Source organism: Sinocyclocheilus grahami, unplaced genomic scaffold (assembly GCF_001515645.1).
Source record: "Sinocyclocheilus grahami isolate Dianchi unplaced genomic scaffold, SAMN03320097.WGS_v1.1 scaffold125.1, whole genome shotgun sequence".
NCBI lineage: Eukaryota > Metazoa > Chordata > Actinopteri > Cypriniformes > Cyprinidae > Sinocyclocheilus > Sinocyclocheilus grahami.
In genome coordinates this window covers 1,193,853-1,211,390 of record NW_015505304.1, presented here as the reverse complement: position 1 = coordinate 1,211,390, position 17,538 = coordinate 1,193,853, and the positions used below count along the sequence as shown (strand labels likewise).

General features: G+C 35.9%; 1 protein-coding gene across 2 annotated transcripts in view; it reads left to right on the top strand.

Annotated features, from left to right (window-relative positions):
* Window positions 1-17,538, top strand: part of LOC107590155 (cadherin-4-like) — a 267,908-nt gene that overhangs the window by 20,062 nt on the left and 230,308 nt on the right. Inside the window, exon 1 of one of the 2 annotated variants that reach the window (XM_016278769.1) lies at window positions 16,646-16,948. The exons of the other annotated variant lie outside the window; for it this stretch is intronic. Coding sequence (XP_016134255.1) covers window positions 16,883-16,948 — 66 coding nt within the window. The 5' untranslated portion in view covers window positions 16,646-16,882. Of the gene's footprint in view, window positions 1-16,645; window positions 16,949-17,538 lie in introns of those variants that run through there. 2 annotated transcript variants of the gene reach the window in all.

The following is a 17,538-nucleotide window of genomic DNA, read 5'->3' as shown; positions in this document are numbered from 1 at the left end:
TACACATATATATATATATATATATATATATATATATATATATATATATATTAAAATGAGTAAATAAATACAATACATATATACAACACACACACACATACACACACATTTTTGAATAAATGTGTTATTTTCTGCAATTTATTAATTACAATATTTACTAGCCAAAACAATATGCCATTCAGATTGTTTTAATAACATTTTTGCTCTTTAATGATAGTTTTACGATTGAAAGTTTGCTGAAATAAGATGCTTTTTAATGGCCACATACTGTAGAGTAAATTTATGTTTAATGAACTTTCAACCTCAAGACCTTGAAATATGTGCCTGTACAGAAGCTGACTTTAAAAACTAATAATAAGTGTGATTAAAACATAACAATTAGCCTCAGTCTCCCATATATGAATAATCATGTTAAGGAAAAGCAATAATATATTAGATGTTTTGCAAAAGTTTCTGTGCTTTCTGGAAGTAATTCTGAAAGGGCAACATTCATTATTAGCTCTCCAGACATGAGCCAGATCCACAATCACCTCTCAGATAAGACACACAGGTGGCTTCACAAACCAATTATCCAAGAATCCTTCAGATCATCATGTTCCCAGCAGCACTGCTTCATACTAGAACTGTTAATAATAAATAATAATAGAAACAGGGTGTAAATTCGGCTTTGCACATGTAACCATTACCTCCACATGCTCTTTGTCACACAGTCTTTCACAAAGTTTTCTCCCGATCTATATTGGGCCCATTTCCAGGTCTGAGCTTTTTAGTTAGACTTTAATAGAGATTAAACCCCTCCATTCATAAATAGAACTGTCCTGGATCTTAAGCATTGTTCATTCATTTAAATGCAAAGGAAAGTGTATTGTAAAGACGTATTAGACATGCTGATCAGGTTAAGTAAACTATCTAGTGTTTTCAAACGACCTTCTTTTAAATAAGGACGTTCATTTCACTGCCCAAAGGAGGTATGATTTAGTTCTTCCTGAGAGAAAGCAAATGAAGCATACTTAAGAAGAGTACTTGTGGCAAGTCAGAGTGCACTTGTGATACCCACACGAGCTAAGACTTGCTTTCCTGTATTAATATTGTTATTATTTCAAGTCACTAGTGAATTAATGAAATACTTGTAGTGCATCTTGGGATAGCAGTGTTACTGCATGTCAATCTTGATTTTTTTTTTCTGAAGTGGTCCTGTGTGTTTCAAAGAGGTTTTTCAACTTTTGTCAGACCTCCTGGTGCATGTAGATTTACATAGAGTATTGTAAGAAATTGAGTGCTTCCTATAATTATGTTTACAGTAATAATGTATTATTATATATATATATATATATATATATCTACACACACACAGTATATACTGTATATGATTCAGCATTAATAAAAAAGTATTGCATTCACGACATGAAGGTGAGTAAATGATGACAGTATTTTTTTAAGTGTGAAAATGCTGCCAAAGTTAAAAATTACACGTTGTCGAGGTGCTGAAAGTGATTAAATATTACAGAATTTTATAAACCTGATAATGATGGCTTTGGAAAGCCTTTGGCAAGGTTTGGGAAATATTGATGTCTAACTTCATAGTGATTAATGTGACTGAAGAAAAATGCATTTAATGTGATTGCATGCAATGTGGGTCATGATGAGGGCCTCTGATGCTCTCACTTAACCTAAAATTGTGCTTTTTTTTAGAAAATTAGAAAACAGTAAATTATTAAAATGACAGATGTGTGCTGAAGTTAAATAATTCATAGGCATATATAGCTTGATATAGAGAAACACTTGTGCATGCAATTATTATTGGTGCAATGTGATTATTTAACAAAAGAAATAACTCGCATTAGCTATTTTAGCTTAAGTTATTCGGTATCATTAATTCTCAGAAACAGCGTACAAAGGCTTTGCTTTAATCAAAATCCATTATTGTCATTTATAAAGTCCCTTTGTCCTTGATAAACAGTGAAAGATCTTTAGTTGCACATAATGGACTTAAGAGGTTTTCATTAATTCAAGTTTTCACATGCTACTTGGATATTGATGCTTTTATGCTTTTACCATGGGCATTCATACTGTAAGAAGCATCGCAAACCAAAAAGGATTTGCAATCAACTTGTTGAGAGAAAACAAGTCATTGAAGAACCCTTGATTCTCACACACTTGTTCTCATTTAGACGCATAATGACAAAGCTGCTGTTTGTTTTCAGTGCGGCCACAATAGCTCAACCCACAGGCAGCCCACTCTTTCCCCTTCCAGTCTTTGCTTTGGTTTTTGCCACAGAAAAGCCAAATCCACCACTAGCATGTAATTACTGCCCATTAAGAGACCCCGATCTGTTTTTATGACCCACATTCATTTTTATGTACTCTATTCTGAGAGGTTTCTTCCCCTCTCCCAGGCATTTCTCCCTCTTTTTCAAAGCCTCTCTCTTAGAGAGTCTGTTTCTTTCTCCTTTCTACCCCCCATCTGCTGTGCTGGCACTTTGATAGTGGAATAGCCGAGGGGACCCACATCCCCTGAGCTCCCCAGTCAATATATCATATCTATACCTTGAAGGAGATACAGAGGGCAGTCGCAATGCAAATAAGCAAAGATGGTACGGTGTACACATTTGACCGCATTGCTAGTTGAAAGTGGGTGATAAAGGTCAAATGTCTAAAAGCAATTCTCCATCTATCTTACAAATTATGCTGCTTGTCTTTGCACAGATTTTTGACAAGAAATGAATGCGTTGTCATTAACAATCCAATATTAAAAAGTTTAATTATCACATTTTTTTCAAATGTGGGCTCAGTAATGTTTTGTAATCATAATAGTTTACTCACAAGGAAGGGAATAGTACTTTTGAGAAAACATGATTCAATGTGCACATATGTGCATCAGCCTTCTGTCTTCTAAAATGGGTTTTTAAAAAGAGAAAATGTGAAAGGAAAGAATGCAATAACAATGTAAAAGTGGATATTATTCTTTCTGCTATATACTGTAATTACTAACATTTTATTCCATTGATATGTAGAATACTTATTGTTATACTATATAATACTTATTATTATTAATATTATGAATTATATATATTAGGGATGTGCATCTCCATGACTGAGGCCGATACGATATGCATCTTGATGCATAGCCAAAGATACGATACATTAAAGATGCATATAATGAAGCAGCTACCGATGTGATGCGATATGATTCACCCCTGTTACGATGCAGTGCGATCCAATTTCGATTCGATTCAACACAATGCGATTCAATGCAATATAATGCAATGGAAAAAATATGATCACTTCTAATGCCTCGAGGCCTGTTTCATAAAACAAGTTTACCAAATAAGCCAGGCTTATTTCAGTTAGTCTGACTCATTGTCAAATGATTTGGTTCCATAAAGCAAATTTAACATAGGCCTAGATCAAGCTAGTCACTGTGGCAACTTATACTGGGAAACTAACCTGGTCTAAAGCAGGCTAACTGTCAGGCTAAGCTAAGCTCCTCTACTGACCAATAGGAACGTAATGATATTACCACTCTCTCATATACATATACTCTCTCATTATTATTTGACTTTTTATGTATTTATTTTTTACTAGCTAGTTACTAGCCATGCAGCCTTTCTCTCTGGTTTTATGACAGCTGTACCTTTTATAGTTTGCAGAACAGATAGCAGAACATTACAATCTAAAATTGCTTTTTAAAGCATTAAATTAACTAAATTAAAAGTTTAAATCACTGAATTAAAAATTTAAATAAATAATAAAGAAAATGATTATTTTAACTGGTATAAGAAACACACATTCACTCATTTGAGCTTAGTAATTAGGACTGTGCTAGCTTACATTTGATTTACCCATTACAATAGTCCCTTTACAGTTACTGCTATCATAAAAATACACTTAAATGTAGGTTTAAAAGTCTACAAAAGACACATTTAATGTACAACAACAAATATTTTAGCAAAATATACTCGTTCACTCGCGTAAGCCTCGCCCACTCCTGACAGCAAAATGGATATGTTTATCTTTCGGACATTTACAGATGAAAAATATACCTGTGACATGTCAGTTATGCACTGAGGAAAAGACAGCGTCGCAAATGCATTAAACAGCACAGATATATCGATTTGATCCATGATCGACAAAAAGCTGCTTAAAAATAAACGTGCACAAATGAGTGAGATTGTGTGAAATTATTTTGTCGTTTATGGAACCGCTTTAGCCCAGATTGATTTGTTAGTTTATTTCAGGTCAGGTTTTGGACTTTAATCCCCACTTTTCCTCAGGTCTCCGTGGTGTTGTTGTGATATGTCATATTCATGCAGCAGCAGCGGTGATGAAAGAACGCGCTTGAGAAACAGTTTCGAGAGGAGAAATCAATCTACATATAAAATATTGGTCACTTTCTAAACAATAAAAGTATAGCGCATCCACTTGTAATTATATATAAATAAATTGGTTTTTGCTGATGCAAATACGTCAGAAACGATGCATCGCGATATAAATGCCAACTTATATCTGATGCACACTTTTTAAACCGATGCATCGCATCGTTAACTTTTTATGCCGATGCACCGAGCGAATCGGTGAATCTTCCCATCCCTAATGTATATATATTATTTATTCATATTATTTATGTTTATGTACTTAGTATTTATGTAGTTAGTAATAATATATTCATATATTTTCAAGATGATATTTGACACTTTTTTTAACATTTTCATTTTTTACAATATGAATCAGGGCCCGTATTCACAAAACATTTAATCTTACCGCTAAGAGTTCTCCTAAATAGCAGTAAAAGTTTTTAGCTAAGAGTTTTCTCTTAAAACCTATTCACAAAGCTGCTGAGACAAACTTTTACTAAGGAATAGAGAGAAGTCTTAAGCTAAGATTAAGGGCGGGGTTGACCTCTTGCTGTGGATGATGTCAGCATGCTTACTAACTATGCACACAGTGATTGGCTGATAGTGTCTGTCAGAGATTTATTCATGGAAATATTGTAGAGCACAATATTATGTTGCCGTATTTAAGGTTTAAAAAATAAAAAATGTTAATTGCCACATTCAAATAAAGACTTTTAAATGCAGTATAAGTGTCACTAATTAAACAAGTATATGTTTACCTTATTGTCAGCCTCTTATATGTATGCTTCTCAAAAACAATTAGCGGATATGCATATAAACAGCCTTTTAATTAACGGAGTAGAATAATCATGGCTGACAGTTTAAAAAAAAATAAAAAATTGGACGCAAGAACAGCTGTTACTTCTTGCCCAACTGGTTTATGAAAACAAGGATATAATCAAAGGAAAATTAGGAGTTGAAGTAACCTCCAAAACCAAAGGGTGATACCTTTTTAAAAGGTCATTATCATCAAATGTTTCTAAAAATGTTTATCTTCCGAGGCAGATTGCAGATTGCCAGCAACAGCCATTTTAGGATAGTTTGTGGCTTGGTCTTAGTGGCTTAGGAGTCGTCTTCACTACTCCTAACGTTTCACAGATTTAGGAGCTAATTTTAGCGCTAAAACGCTTTGTGAAACACTCTTAGAACAAAGATTTAGGAGTCCTAAATTTAGGACTGGCACGCCCATTATTTTAAAGATTTTCTCCTAAATCGGCGAGTTATGAGCTACTTTTAGCCTTAAGATGTTTTGTGAATACGGGCCCAGGTTTTTATAAAAATATATTGGCGACCATCATATTTGGGGATCTGTGGCATCAAAAAAGTTTGAAAAGCCCTGTTCTAGGAAAAGTTGTTTGTTGAGATCACATGACGTGAGTTAATAATTTTAATAATAATAACAATAATAATAATGTGTTTATCCAACTGATAATTTCCTGTCATTTCTCTACTGTCCTGTCCAATAAAGCATTGGGAAGCCCATGAAAATAACGAACTTAGGTGATGAAAAGTCAGTATAACTTATTGAGCGCACCTTTACATTTCTGATTTTCTGTGGTGTAGCTGTTGCTTTGTTTCTTTCAAGAGGTGCAGAAGTAGAGTGTTCTGTAGCCAGAGTTATGAAACTCTGAACAAGGCCTGTTTTGTTCTCAGGGCAGGTTTCCACGATAACAGCGAAATATCACTTTCAAAGGTGCAGTGTAATGCTAGCCACGGGCTCCAGGTAGATTGGGTCTTCACTTCGTTTCTGCAAACACCTATTTTTTGATGGTGCAGGTGTGCAGTCCAGATTAAGGTCCTCATATTAAACTCCCCAACCTAGAAAGGGAGTTGCCAATCAGTTCACATTTCTCACCCTCTGCTTTTCCTGAAGCTCTCGAGCTTGCTTTAAAAAAGGCCATGTGCTTTCCATATTAAAGTTACTGAGTCAAAATGAAGGTAGATCAAGATCAGCAGGTGATAGCACATACAAATAAGACAAAGTTGTAACACATTCATACATTGTTGTTAACAAATCATGAGTCCTGTCAACCCATTCAGCTTTGCAATCTATCAAATGTGTTTACACTTTTGAATGTATTAATACTTGTTGAAATATACCTTCTTACTAGATTCCACCTATAGACAATCATTGAGACCGTAAAATTCATGCACATTCAGATTGAGCAAATATTTTCAATATATATATATATATACAGTATATTTGTATCTTTGATAATAAAGTTGCATTATCAAAGTGTCAAATACATTGTGATAATTGTCAGTCAAGTTCAATTGTGATTTTTCTTCATTTGTATATTTCTGTGGTTTAATATAAAAATATTATTACATAATCTACTCTAACATTACTGTAAACGACCAGAGATTTTGAGATTGAGAAACACTGCGGCGACAACATTTCTGAGAAGTTATTAGAATAAGAGGCAGCATGATTGTGTGATACAGCACTTCAATAAACAAGATGTTAAAGTCGAGTAACTTAAATTTTAGACACAATATTGTCAGTCACTTGATCTGTTTTTGCTTTGCTCTGCCAACAAAAAACATTCCAAACAAAGATACAAGAAAACATTTGCGTGTCATCCTAAAGGTTCTAGAATGATTCTACACACTAAAAAATGCTGGGTTATTAATTTATTTAACCCAAATGCTGGGTTCAGCCTGATGGGTCATTTTATTGGGTTGTTTTTTAAAATATTTTTACCCAGGTGCTGGGTAGTTTTTTTGTTAGTTTTTTTTGCACTAAAAAATGCTGGGTTATTATTTTTTTAACCCCAATGCTGGGTTCAAGTTGTTGGGTCATTTTACTGGGTTATTTTTTTATATTTTTTACCCAGGTGCTGGGTAATTTTTCTGTAACTAAGTCTGTAACTGCTGGGTCATTTAAAAAAAAAATGCTGGGTTATTTTCTTCTAGGTTGAACCTGGTGGGTGGTTTTTGCGTTACCCAGCTGTTGGGTTAGTGGCTGGGTCAATCTTGCTGACAGCTGAAACTATACACCCCTCCTCTCCCTCTGACGAAACAACCCAGCGCGTGGTTAATTCAACTCCGTGAGTGCGTAGGCTTTTTGCGTCCTCTACAGGAGAGAGTGTTTCTTAGTGCCACCGCTGGCGATTTGGTGCATTTCTTCAGCAAAATAAAGGTTTGTAAACATTTTATTTCATTTATAAAGTCTTTACTGTGCTGCAAATTATATTAATTCAAGTACTGTTTGTTTATGGGCAGGTTATGGAGTCAGTCACGGCATTTTTCAGCTATGAGTGAGACGTGAGGCTGAGGTTCGCAGTCTGAGGTTCACAGTCTGAGGTTCGCAGTTCCCCCGGTGAACAGCAGCTCATCACCGGCTCAGATTTCAGCGACCCACCGGCACAAGAATTAGCGCTATTTCGGAGAAAAGGGATTAGAGATAATGGTTGAATACACGTAAATCAAAATGCTTCTTTTAAATGTCACAGTTTTTATTTCTATAATGCTTTTTAAATGACTTTAAATTTATGTAATATTGTAAATTATGCTGCATTCACCCAAATATTATAAAATAAATAAATTCAATTTGTCTTATATTTTTGTCTATGGGTGTTCTTGCTTATTAATAAATGTTCATCTTGTGATTATTGCTCTTGCCTCAAGTAATTCTGTGTGTGATTTTTAATTTCCAGCCTATTTTAAGCCAGCAATATAGTATTTTTTAAACAATAGTTAAATAAAACAACCCAGCATGTTGGGTGAACACATTTAACCCAACCAGCTGGGTCAAAATAACCCAGCAATAACCTAAATATTTACCCAGCACTGGGTTGTCAAATAACCCAAGTTGGGCTGTTTTTAACCCAGCATTTTTTAGTGTAGTTTTTCTTGTTCATGTCTTATTTGACCTACAGTAGAGATCCAGGACTGTTGCTGCTACTGATACCCTACTGAAAGAAAAACAAAATAGATATATGACTGCCTGATTCAGACAACGAACTTTTGAACCAGTATGGGAGTTGGGTGATCACAGCGCCACAGGGTCGGCTCATTCTGCTTTCTTGCGTTTGTTTGTTTAATACCAAACTAGGCTTTCTCCGTGGCATAATTAAATCAGTTCTAATGTACTATTTATGCATGCAGCCTCTGCATTATTCAAACAACACTTTTGCACATTATTGCATTTTTGTTGAAACACAAGAACTTGTGAGGTTGCCATTATTGAACAGCAAAACGTTCTCCCCGAAACCCCTCCCGAGATGCCATTTATTATTAATTTATGCCCCGCCACCTCCAAAAAGGAGCACAGAAGTGATTTAGAATGCATTCCTTTAGAATGCTGCATTAGCATTTTACTCAAAATGAGCAAAACATTTTTCAGCGTGAGCATTAAAAAAACAACAACAACACTGTTGTTTATATTATTGCTTGGGATGGCAAGGCATTGTGCTGATATGATGGTGAAGTGGGAAAGGTTTTATCCTCTTGGTGCTGTGGTGAAGTTGCTGGGCAAGCTGTATTGTTTGTTTGAAGAGATCTATCAGTGAAGCAGGGAACAAACCAAACAAAAAATAAAAGCTGCATTAAATTGATGAAAAAGTAAATATAAAAAGCAACAGGGTCGAGAGGCCTTGAAACTAAAGACGACATGGCAGCAGGAAATGAGTTTGACAAGGACTGTTAATTTTGACATTAAATGGAAATCTATTTTTAAATGCATGTTATTGATCTTATTGTGAACTACTCATCACTGCACCTTTTTATTTATATATATTTATTATTATTTATTTTTTTTTACTTAGACTTCAGACTGTTATTCCTCGATACAACAGACCTTACTGGGGACGTATGCCCATCTTGTCCAGTCGTTTTGTCTGCTTAAATCCCACCCCTTTCTTACAGTCAGCTGCAAACACACATTCAGATTTGCCTCCATCCAATCAACAATCAATGAATTTAACCAAGTCCCCACCCTCCCTTTTTCAGTAATCTGTTTTACTTGGATGTTCTTTGCAATATAGTACACAATATCTGTTGTTTCTTCAATTACATTTTAGCTTTAAATGAATATTCTGGGTTCAATACGAGTTAAGCTTATTTGACAGCATTTGTGGCATAATGTTGATTACCACAAGAAATTATTTCGACTTGCCCCTCGCATGAATAGAGGTTGCACTGAGGCTCTTACAGTGGAAGTGAGGCCAATTTTTGGAGCAGAAATGTGAAGCTTATAATTTTACAAATGAACTTACAGTACATTCATTCTCCTGTTAAAACTGATGTAATGTTGGAAAAGTCTTTTTTACAGTCATTTTAGGGTTTGCATTGATCCTGGATATTCTTTAAAGTCTTCTTAATGACCAGGACTGCTCTCCAGCTATAGAAGTTTGAAATGTGTTACAACATTTGCACATCACATTCCGGAGGCGCCGGGTTACATAACTCCTCACTCTGCAAATGTTGTCTGATGATGTTAGTATCAAATAATGCATTTTTATAGCCAAACAGCTACATTACTTTAATGACCCCTTTGACTGATAGAAAACATAATGTTCATTTCATTGTGGTGCCGTGACGTGCGGCATCTCCATCGTTGTAAATTGTGTGTGAAATGCAAGATCTACAGGAGCAGATTGCACCTCTTCCCTAAGGTAAGATGTGAATAGGAAGCCCTCCAAGAGGAACAGCCACCGTGAGGTTAATTAAGCAAAGTGTATTCCAGGGTTATGGTTCAAATGAAAATACAAATGACATCTGTCGTCGTTTGTCAATGTCGCTCGCTCTGCATGCCTATCAAGCAATCATTGTGTTTCGAAACTGCAGCCAAAAGGTCACGTGAAGAAACAGACAGCACACCGCTTCCATTTGTCTCTGGTGATACGAAATGCATTTACTTGGATGACAACTTTTGTCTGAAGCATGTGGCTGGTGCGAGAAGAGCTGCTTATTCACTTTCTTTTCCTTTGTGATTGGATCTACACAACAAACTAACATCGTTATGCTGCAGTATTGCTATATTCTGACTTATTGTGTGGATTGTGTAGTGTACACACACAAATATTTATCTGTAACTTTGCACCAGGAGTCAAGAGGTTTCCAAGTTTCATCCATGGATGAAATTGCTTATACATTCCGGATTTTCATATCTCCATGGCTCCGTCCCCTGTGCGGCTAGCATGTAGATAGGCAGTGGAAATATTCTCTCTGCGATGTTTTAGAGGAATATTTTTGTTCAGTACTTAAGCTCAGTCGATAGTGTTTGTGCCATTATGTTGATTGCCATCAAAATTAATTTTTAATTGGAAAAGGGACAATTTTTTGGAAAGTTTTAAAGCAGTTTTTTTTTCTTTTAAGCAGAATTGTGAAGCTTATAAATTATAAAAGCACTTGCAGCCTGTTTTTTTTTTCCTGTGTAAGCTTGTGTATTATTTGAGCTTCAAATCATGTCAATAGGAATCCATGGAATAAGGGCTTTTTTTCAGGCTTTTTGCCTGTGAAATGTCACTAATGTGACCTCGCCTTTGTTAAATTGGTTCGAGCTTTACACAGATAACATTATTTTCACAGAAAACACCCATGTTGTTTATGTATTGTTGCTATACTATTGAAAAAGTGTGCATTTTAAAGGGGTCATATGATGCTTTTTTAAAGATCATTATTTTGTGTATTTGGTGTAACAGAATATGTTGACATGCTTTAATGTTCAAAAAACACTAAAGTACATTTCAAATACTGTACATTATTGTAGGTCCTCTATGCCCCGCCTCTCTCAAATGCTTCGTTTTCTACAAAGTCCCTCCTTCCGACAAGCGCAGTCTGCTCTGATTGGCCAGCTGACCCAGTGCATTGTAATTGGCCGAACACCGCAAGCACTCGTCGGAAATGTAACGCCCCTTACCATAATCTCGAGCTTCATTTTTCAAAATAAATGTAAAGACGGAGCCCGAAAGGGGAACAGAGCTCTCTCTCGCGCGCTCTCTCTCTGTCTCTCTCTCTCTCCGCAAATGCGGAGCAAAACTCCGCATTTGCACAGTCAATAGCAAATATTTAAACTAATAACAAAATGATAGCTGATTCAGAAGCGCCAGATTGCATAAAATGCATTGCTGTTCTGTTGTAAGTAATCTTAAAGATTCCTAAATGCATCTACTTTCGGAAGGCCAAATAAAGTGCTTTTGCTTTCGCCTAGAAACACACCGTCTCCCTGACATGGGCTGCTTCAACACTAACTGCGGTTACTGAAACCACACCTTCTTTCTTTGCGTGAACATTTGGGCGAAAATGCAAATATTTTCACATAGTGAGGTAGATATGTGGGGGCGTGTTAGAACGAGCCATTTTAGGGGGGCGTGGCAGAGTCTTAATTTTGATAAAGGATATCTTTTTGGTTTTGAGACTTTAGTCTTTGCAACTTCAGGGATCTTATCTATGCACAATCAGCTTGTAACACTCCAAAGAGAAAGGAAAACTAGAAATCGCATCATATGACCCCTTTAACATTTTTACGAATTGGCCCAATTCACATCATTGTAAGTGTCACTGCAACTTTTGGCCTTCATAAACTGTTTTTTTTTCACATGAACAAATGGAACGAGACACATTGTAACTCCTACAACCTCATCATCTGCAGAGAGAAACTGCAACTCAATCACACCAAAATACACTTGATGGACTCAAAGGCATCATAGTGGGTTATGAAAATACAATATTTACACTATTTTCTGTTTCTATTTTGTTTACTTCTTTAAGTATTTATTCATGTTCAATGTCAATTGTCATTTATTAATTTATTCTGCTAATACCTGTTGTTAGAGCACTGTCATTTTTGCTATAATTTTACGTCAATAGAAAATCTAATAAAAGTACCTAACTGACACAACACGCTGTTGCTGATTTTATGTAAAACCCTAATAGCGGCTACAAAATATAGATAATATAAACTAGGCAGATAAGGGGTAAAAAACGATATTAATAAATAATATATACAAATAATATAAATTATACTAAGATTAATTAAATAAATACACTAATCCTGTATACTAATAAATCATGGTTCTTTATGTTCTTTATCTCTATTTAGGACCAAAAATGGTTCTGCTATTGTTACAAGCTGAATAACCTTTTTCTGGTACCGTTTAGAACTAATTTTCTTAAGAGTGTGCTGTTTAGTGAGCTTAAATTCCTTCAATATTTTGGAAGAGGTTTGCTTTCACTGTGCCAGCCTGAGAGGTTTCATATGATGCACTGAAATCACATCCATTTCAAATATATGAAATATAGTGCTGTTTTTATCTCTAAGCTGTCTATGTTTTCCTTTTGCCTGTTTGTGCTTTGCTCTGTGTCTGCTGTAAACATTTCCCATGGATTGACGCAACACTGTGAATGCTTAAATTAAATTAGATTACAGCCCTTCCGTTTTTACCCCACAAATTTGTGAACCCTCGATGTTATTAATAAAACTAGTTTTGAAAACATGGTTTCTGCCTTTAATAGAAAATAGCAACATCATTATCAGTCAAGAACGAGCGTTGTGTTGCGCATACTTATTGTAAAATTGGCCCTATCCGCAAATTGCAGCGCGAGGCATTTGGAGCACTCAAATAAGTGCTTGGACAATCAATCCTGGACTCCCTCAAGCAGCCAGAGCGATACAGGTGTCTTCAAACCATTAGGGCTGATAACACCAACAACTTACACAGCCATGAATTATTAAATATAATAATGGATTATTTATAAAACTAGCCATCCACGTGGAGCTGAGGCGTTCAGGTCAGTTCGGTTGGGATAGAAATGTCATTCAGTTTATGCTACGCTTCTCATTCGTTGGATTACATTGATCAGGTCATACATGATACAGGGACTAAAAGTAGAGTGTGGTTGGATGAACAAAGCCAGACTGCAGAATGCTAAGTATGGGTATTAACGTCTAGTGTGTCTCTTCCTCTGTCAAACAAGCGAAAATGAAGAAACTGCAGACCAGCTGAGCGAAAGCCGTGAGAGAAAGCTTAGTGTCAAACTACTTTAAATATGTCAGTGTAACCAGAGAAAATCCATTTAAATAAAACAACCAGTGTGTGGCTCTCGAATTGTGACAAAGTATTCAAAGATATCTACAGTGTTTGGCGCACAACTCTCATCTTCTGTAAAAAAACGTTAAGTGAGACCCATCTTGAGAGATTTGCTTAATAATTTAACACAGCCTTAAACCAATTCACTTCAAGTGCCCAGATGGTGTTTTTATTAGGCAAATGTTCAGTACTCAAGTAGAATAATTTACACACCTTAAAAAAAAAAAGAAGCCCTACTAGAGTACCTTCAATCTTTGCAAACCACTGAACTCAGAATTATTCAACACATCCTGCTGTGCTGATCTCCAGCTCAACAATAAAAGTATTTTCAGGATATCCATCTGTTTGCGAATAGTTTTGTGGACATTTAGACATTTCAAAACTGACATCGTTTTTGACATCGTGAACTTGAGTCAACCAGCTCTGGTTCCTCCGAGACTTGTGATCAGTCCACAGTGGTTCTTTCTTTGAGTAAAGATGTGTCTATACAATCAAACATGGCACACCATGTGGATGTAGAATTTCCTGCAGCTTGAAGCAGAGAATTCATTCACATTTGGTTGAGTGGTGCTTGCTATCAGTACCTATTATACTTGTTGTTTTAATTGAATGAATTGAGTAATAAAGTTGTTCCAAAAGAGCCTCTTAAACCGATCCCCTATTTAGTATGCACAGAAGAATGTCAAAAAGTCAGGTAAACGAATTGGTCTGTCCTAATTGGCATAAAAGAGCACGTTCACATTTCTCTCATGTTTCTTTTGATTGGATCAGACTGGCGTCATCCTTCTGATATGGAAATTGAGCTACCAACTCAGATAAGCGAGAAAATGTCAGCGTCATTAAAATGTGGACGACGGCCTTTTGATTACTTTCATTCTGGGCGAAAAGACTGTCACCAATGAAGTAAATTATGAATAATTGGAGAGCTATATTTGTTTCTCACTGTTTTAAACAGTTTACGTCTGATGGGATACAGGTCTTTTACAACTGATCACAGCAGGTTACGTGGCCAACTCAGCTATGATCAAAAGACAGATAAATAAGTGAAGTGTGATATGGCTTCCTGCGTTGCAGTCCATAGCATGCAGTCGTTTATATGAAGCCTGTAAGACTGACATTTATGCCTACGGACAAGGTCAGAAGCACCATTACAAGAATTTTACCATGACAGGGAAGACTGGAGAGTGTTTAAACATCTGTAACTCAGTGCTTTTTTTGCAGTGATTCATGTCTCAAACTTTTATTAAATATTCATTTGTTGTTTACCATGTAAATCTTTTATATTAAATGCTTCAGTTATTGCTGCGCCTCCACTGTAATTCAGTTATAAATGGCAGATTCACTAACAGTGTTAGAAGCTTTTGAAATCTTTCTTTCATTGTGTTTAATTATTATTATTATTTTTTCAATAACAGTGGTTGCTAACTATTAGTGTTTGGTAAGTTACTCTAAAAAAAGGAAGTAAATACTAGCTATTAATTACATCTTTAACAGTGTAATTAGATTACTCATTACTCTTTCTAAGAAGTGTTGCACAATTCATTTCTAAATGCTATATCAATATCAACCAGCAACAACAATACAAGGATTGCCATGAAACTGTTTTTTTAATTCTTTGAAAAAAAAAAACCCATAAAATTGCATTAATTATTCATGAAACTGACAAAAGTATTTAAAGGGACAAAGTTACATTAAAACATTTTAACATTAGAAGTTAAATTCGCTATTATTCTATACAGTTCTTAATGCAATTACATCAGAATTAGGAGTAATCCCTTACTTAACTGCTTCAAGGAAAAGTCATTAAATTACAGTAATTAATTACTTGTTAATTCATTACACCAAACACTGCTATTTATCATAATTTTTGTTAATTGTTACAATGGTAAATGTTCAAACAGTAAAAAAAAAACACAAATGTTGCTAGTGTCACAAATTATTTTAATAATTGATCACCCAAACGTTCTGAAAATGTTTTGATTGCCTGACATCGTAAGTAGCCAGATTCCACAATTGTGACCCTGAACCACAAAACCAATACATTTTATGGGTCAAAATTAGACAAAATTCAATTCAAGTTTATTTGTACAACACTTTTCACGATACAAATCATTGCAAAGCAACTTTACAGCAAATTAAGTTTCTACAATATTTAGTAGTAGCTTATCAGTGGTGACTGTCAGTTAATGTACATATGGCAGAAATGTACGGAAAAATCAATTAAAGACGTAATCAAACAGACGGTGAACACTATTAACAGCAATTATTATATGTTCTAGCTGCGAATTGTAATCCAAGAGATTCGGTGTACTGTCTTTTGGTCCAATAAGTAATATCTATGTCTTATCCGAATTTAATAGGAGAAAATTATTGGTCATCCAATCTTTTACATTTTTAACACATTCTGTTAGCTTAGATAATTTAGAAGTTTCATCTGGTCTTGTTGAGATATATAGTTGAGTATCATCAGCAAAATGCCCAAAATCTCTAGGATATTATGTAAAGATCATGTTCAATGAAGATATTTAGGAAATTTCCTACCGTAAATATATCAACTTAATTTTTTTATTAGTAATATGCATTGCTAAGGACTTCATTTGCACTGCTTTAAAGTCAATTTTCTCAGTATTTCGATTTTTGGCACCCACAGATTCCAGATTTCAGATCATGTATAAATCCCGATTTCAAAAAGTTGGCCCTTATGACTTGTTTTGTGGTCCAGGGTCACAGTTCAATAACTTTTGATCACTTTTAACAAAAGGAAAATACTCTGGAGACGTTGTGTATAGTGTAAACTATTTTCAAAAGAATTGAAACAGAACACTAGCGTTTTGTGTTATGTTTGCAATGTATAAATCTATAAGGAAGTGATAAATAATGACAGTATTTGTGTTTTTTCTCTCTCGATGCACTGTCCGATACGCAAAGCGCTCGAGCAGCGAACTGTTGCTATGGTTACTCCTCAGGCAAACGCTGTTTCCGCGCGTCTATTTAGCGAAAGCTTGTAATCTAACTTTTGCGCTCTAATTATATATCTAAAAATAATTCGTGACTTTAAGACCCCCCCCAAACCTTAATTAAGGTGGTCAGACCCCAATGAATTAAACCCCTCCCCATTAATTCGCCACCTGACTGCATCCGCAGGCTATTTTAATCTAAAGTAGATATGCAGAATGTAGACAATACGTGCCTGTTTAACTGTCAAGCGTGCTGTAGTCCGTCTCCGTGTGTGTCTTTAAGTAGTACGCTGCGGTAGGAGGAGTTGTAGCGGTTGTGACGAAGCCAGCGGAGCCGTGGTGCTGAGCTGAACAGCGCCTGTCCACCTGCAGTAGGGCGCAAGACCGACCGGGACAATATTCTCTCGCATCGCTCAGCGGAACCCTGCAACCGACAGCACGTCTCACAGGAATTATCTCCACGTTTGTGAATAGCAAACATCTGCCTCCTCTGCTGATGGCCAAAATGAAAACCGGCTGCGCGATTCTTGTGGCGTGTGCCTTAGTTGTGGGCACCTCTTTGGTAAGACTAAATGTTTTAGGCTATTTACAAACACTCTGGAAGTAACACTACTTGAATTCAGACAGACCGTGCGGAACAGTGCACTTGTATCTGTGCGTTTTATGCGCGTGCTCACTAAAAGAATCTAGTGGTGCATCGAGCGTTTACTTTGTCTGTTTGGAAATGCAAAATTGCTTTCGTAGCACTTCTGTAACAGTCGTTGTTTTTTTTCCTTGAAATAACATCCAAACAAGTAATTCAGTTTGTGCGGAACACTGGTCGTCTATCAGGAAGCTGCAGTGGCTTGCAGCTGCACTTTTAACACACATTGCAGAGGATGCGGCGATGCCTGTGGTGTGTCTGCGAGTAATAGTGCTGCTCTGTCCTTACTGGAGGAATATGTGAATATGCTAATTAATTGTATTCCTATTAATATTCATGGGATATTCATTAATGCGAACGTCAGGAATAATTTAACTTGTTGGATGCTAGAGAACTGGTTGCTTTGGCCAGTGGAATTAGGAAACATTCATATGGATGCACATATACCAGTAAATGAAATCTAGAAAGTGCTGGGGTGTTCTGGAAGTTCTGGAAATAAGACATATTGC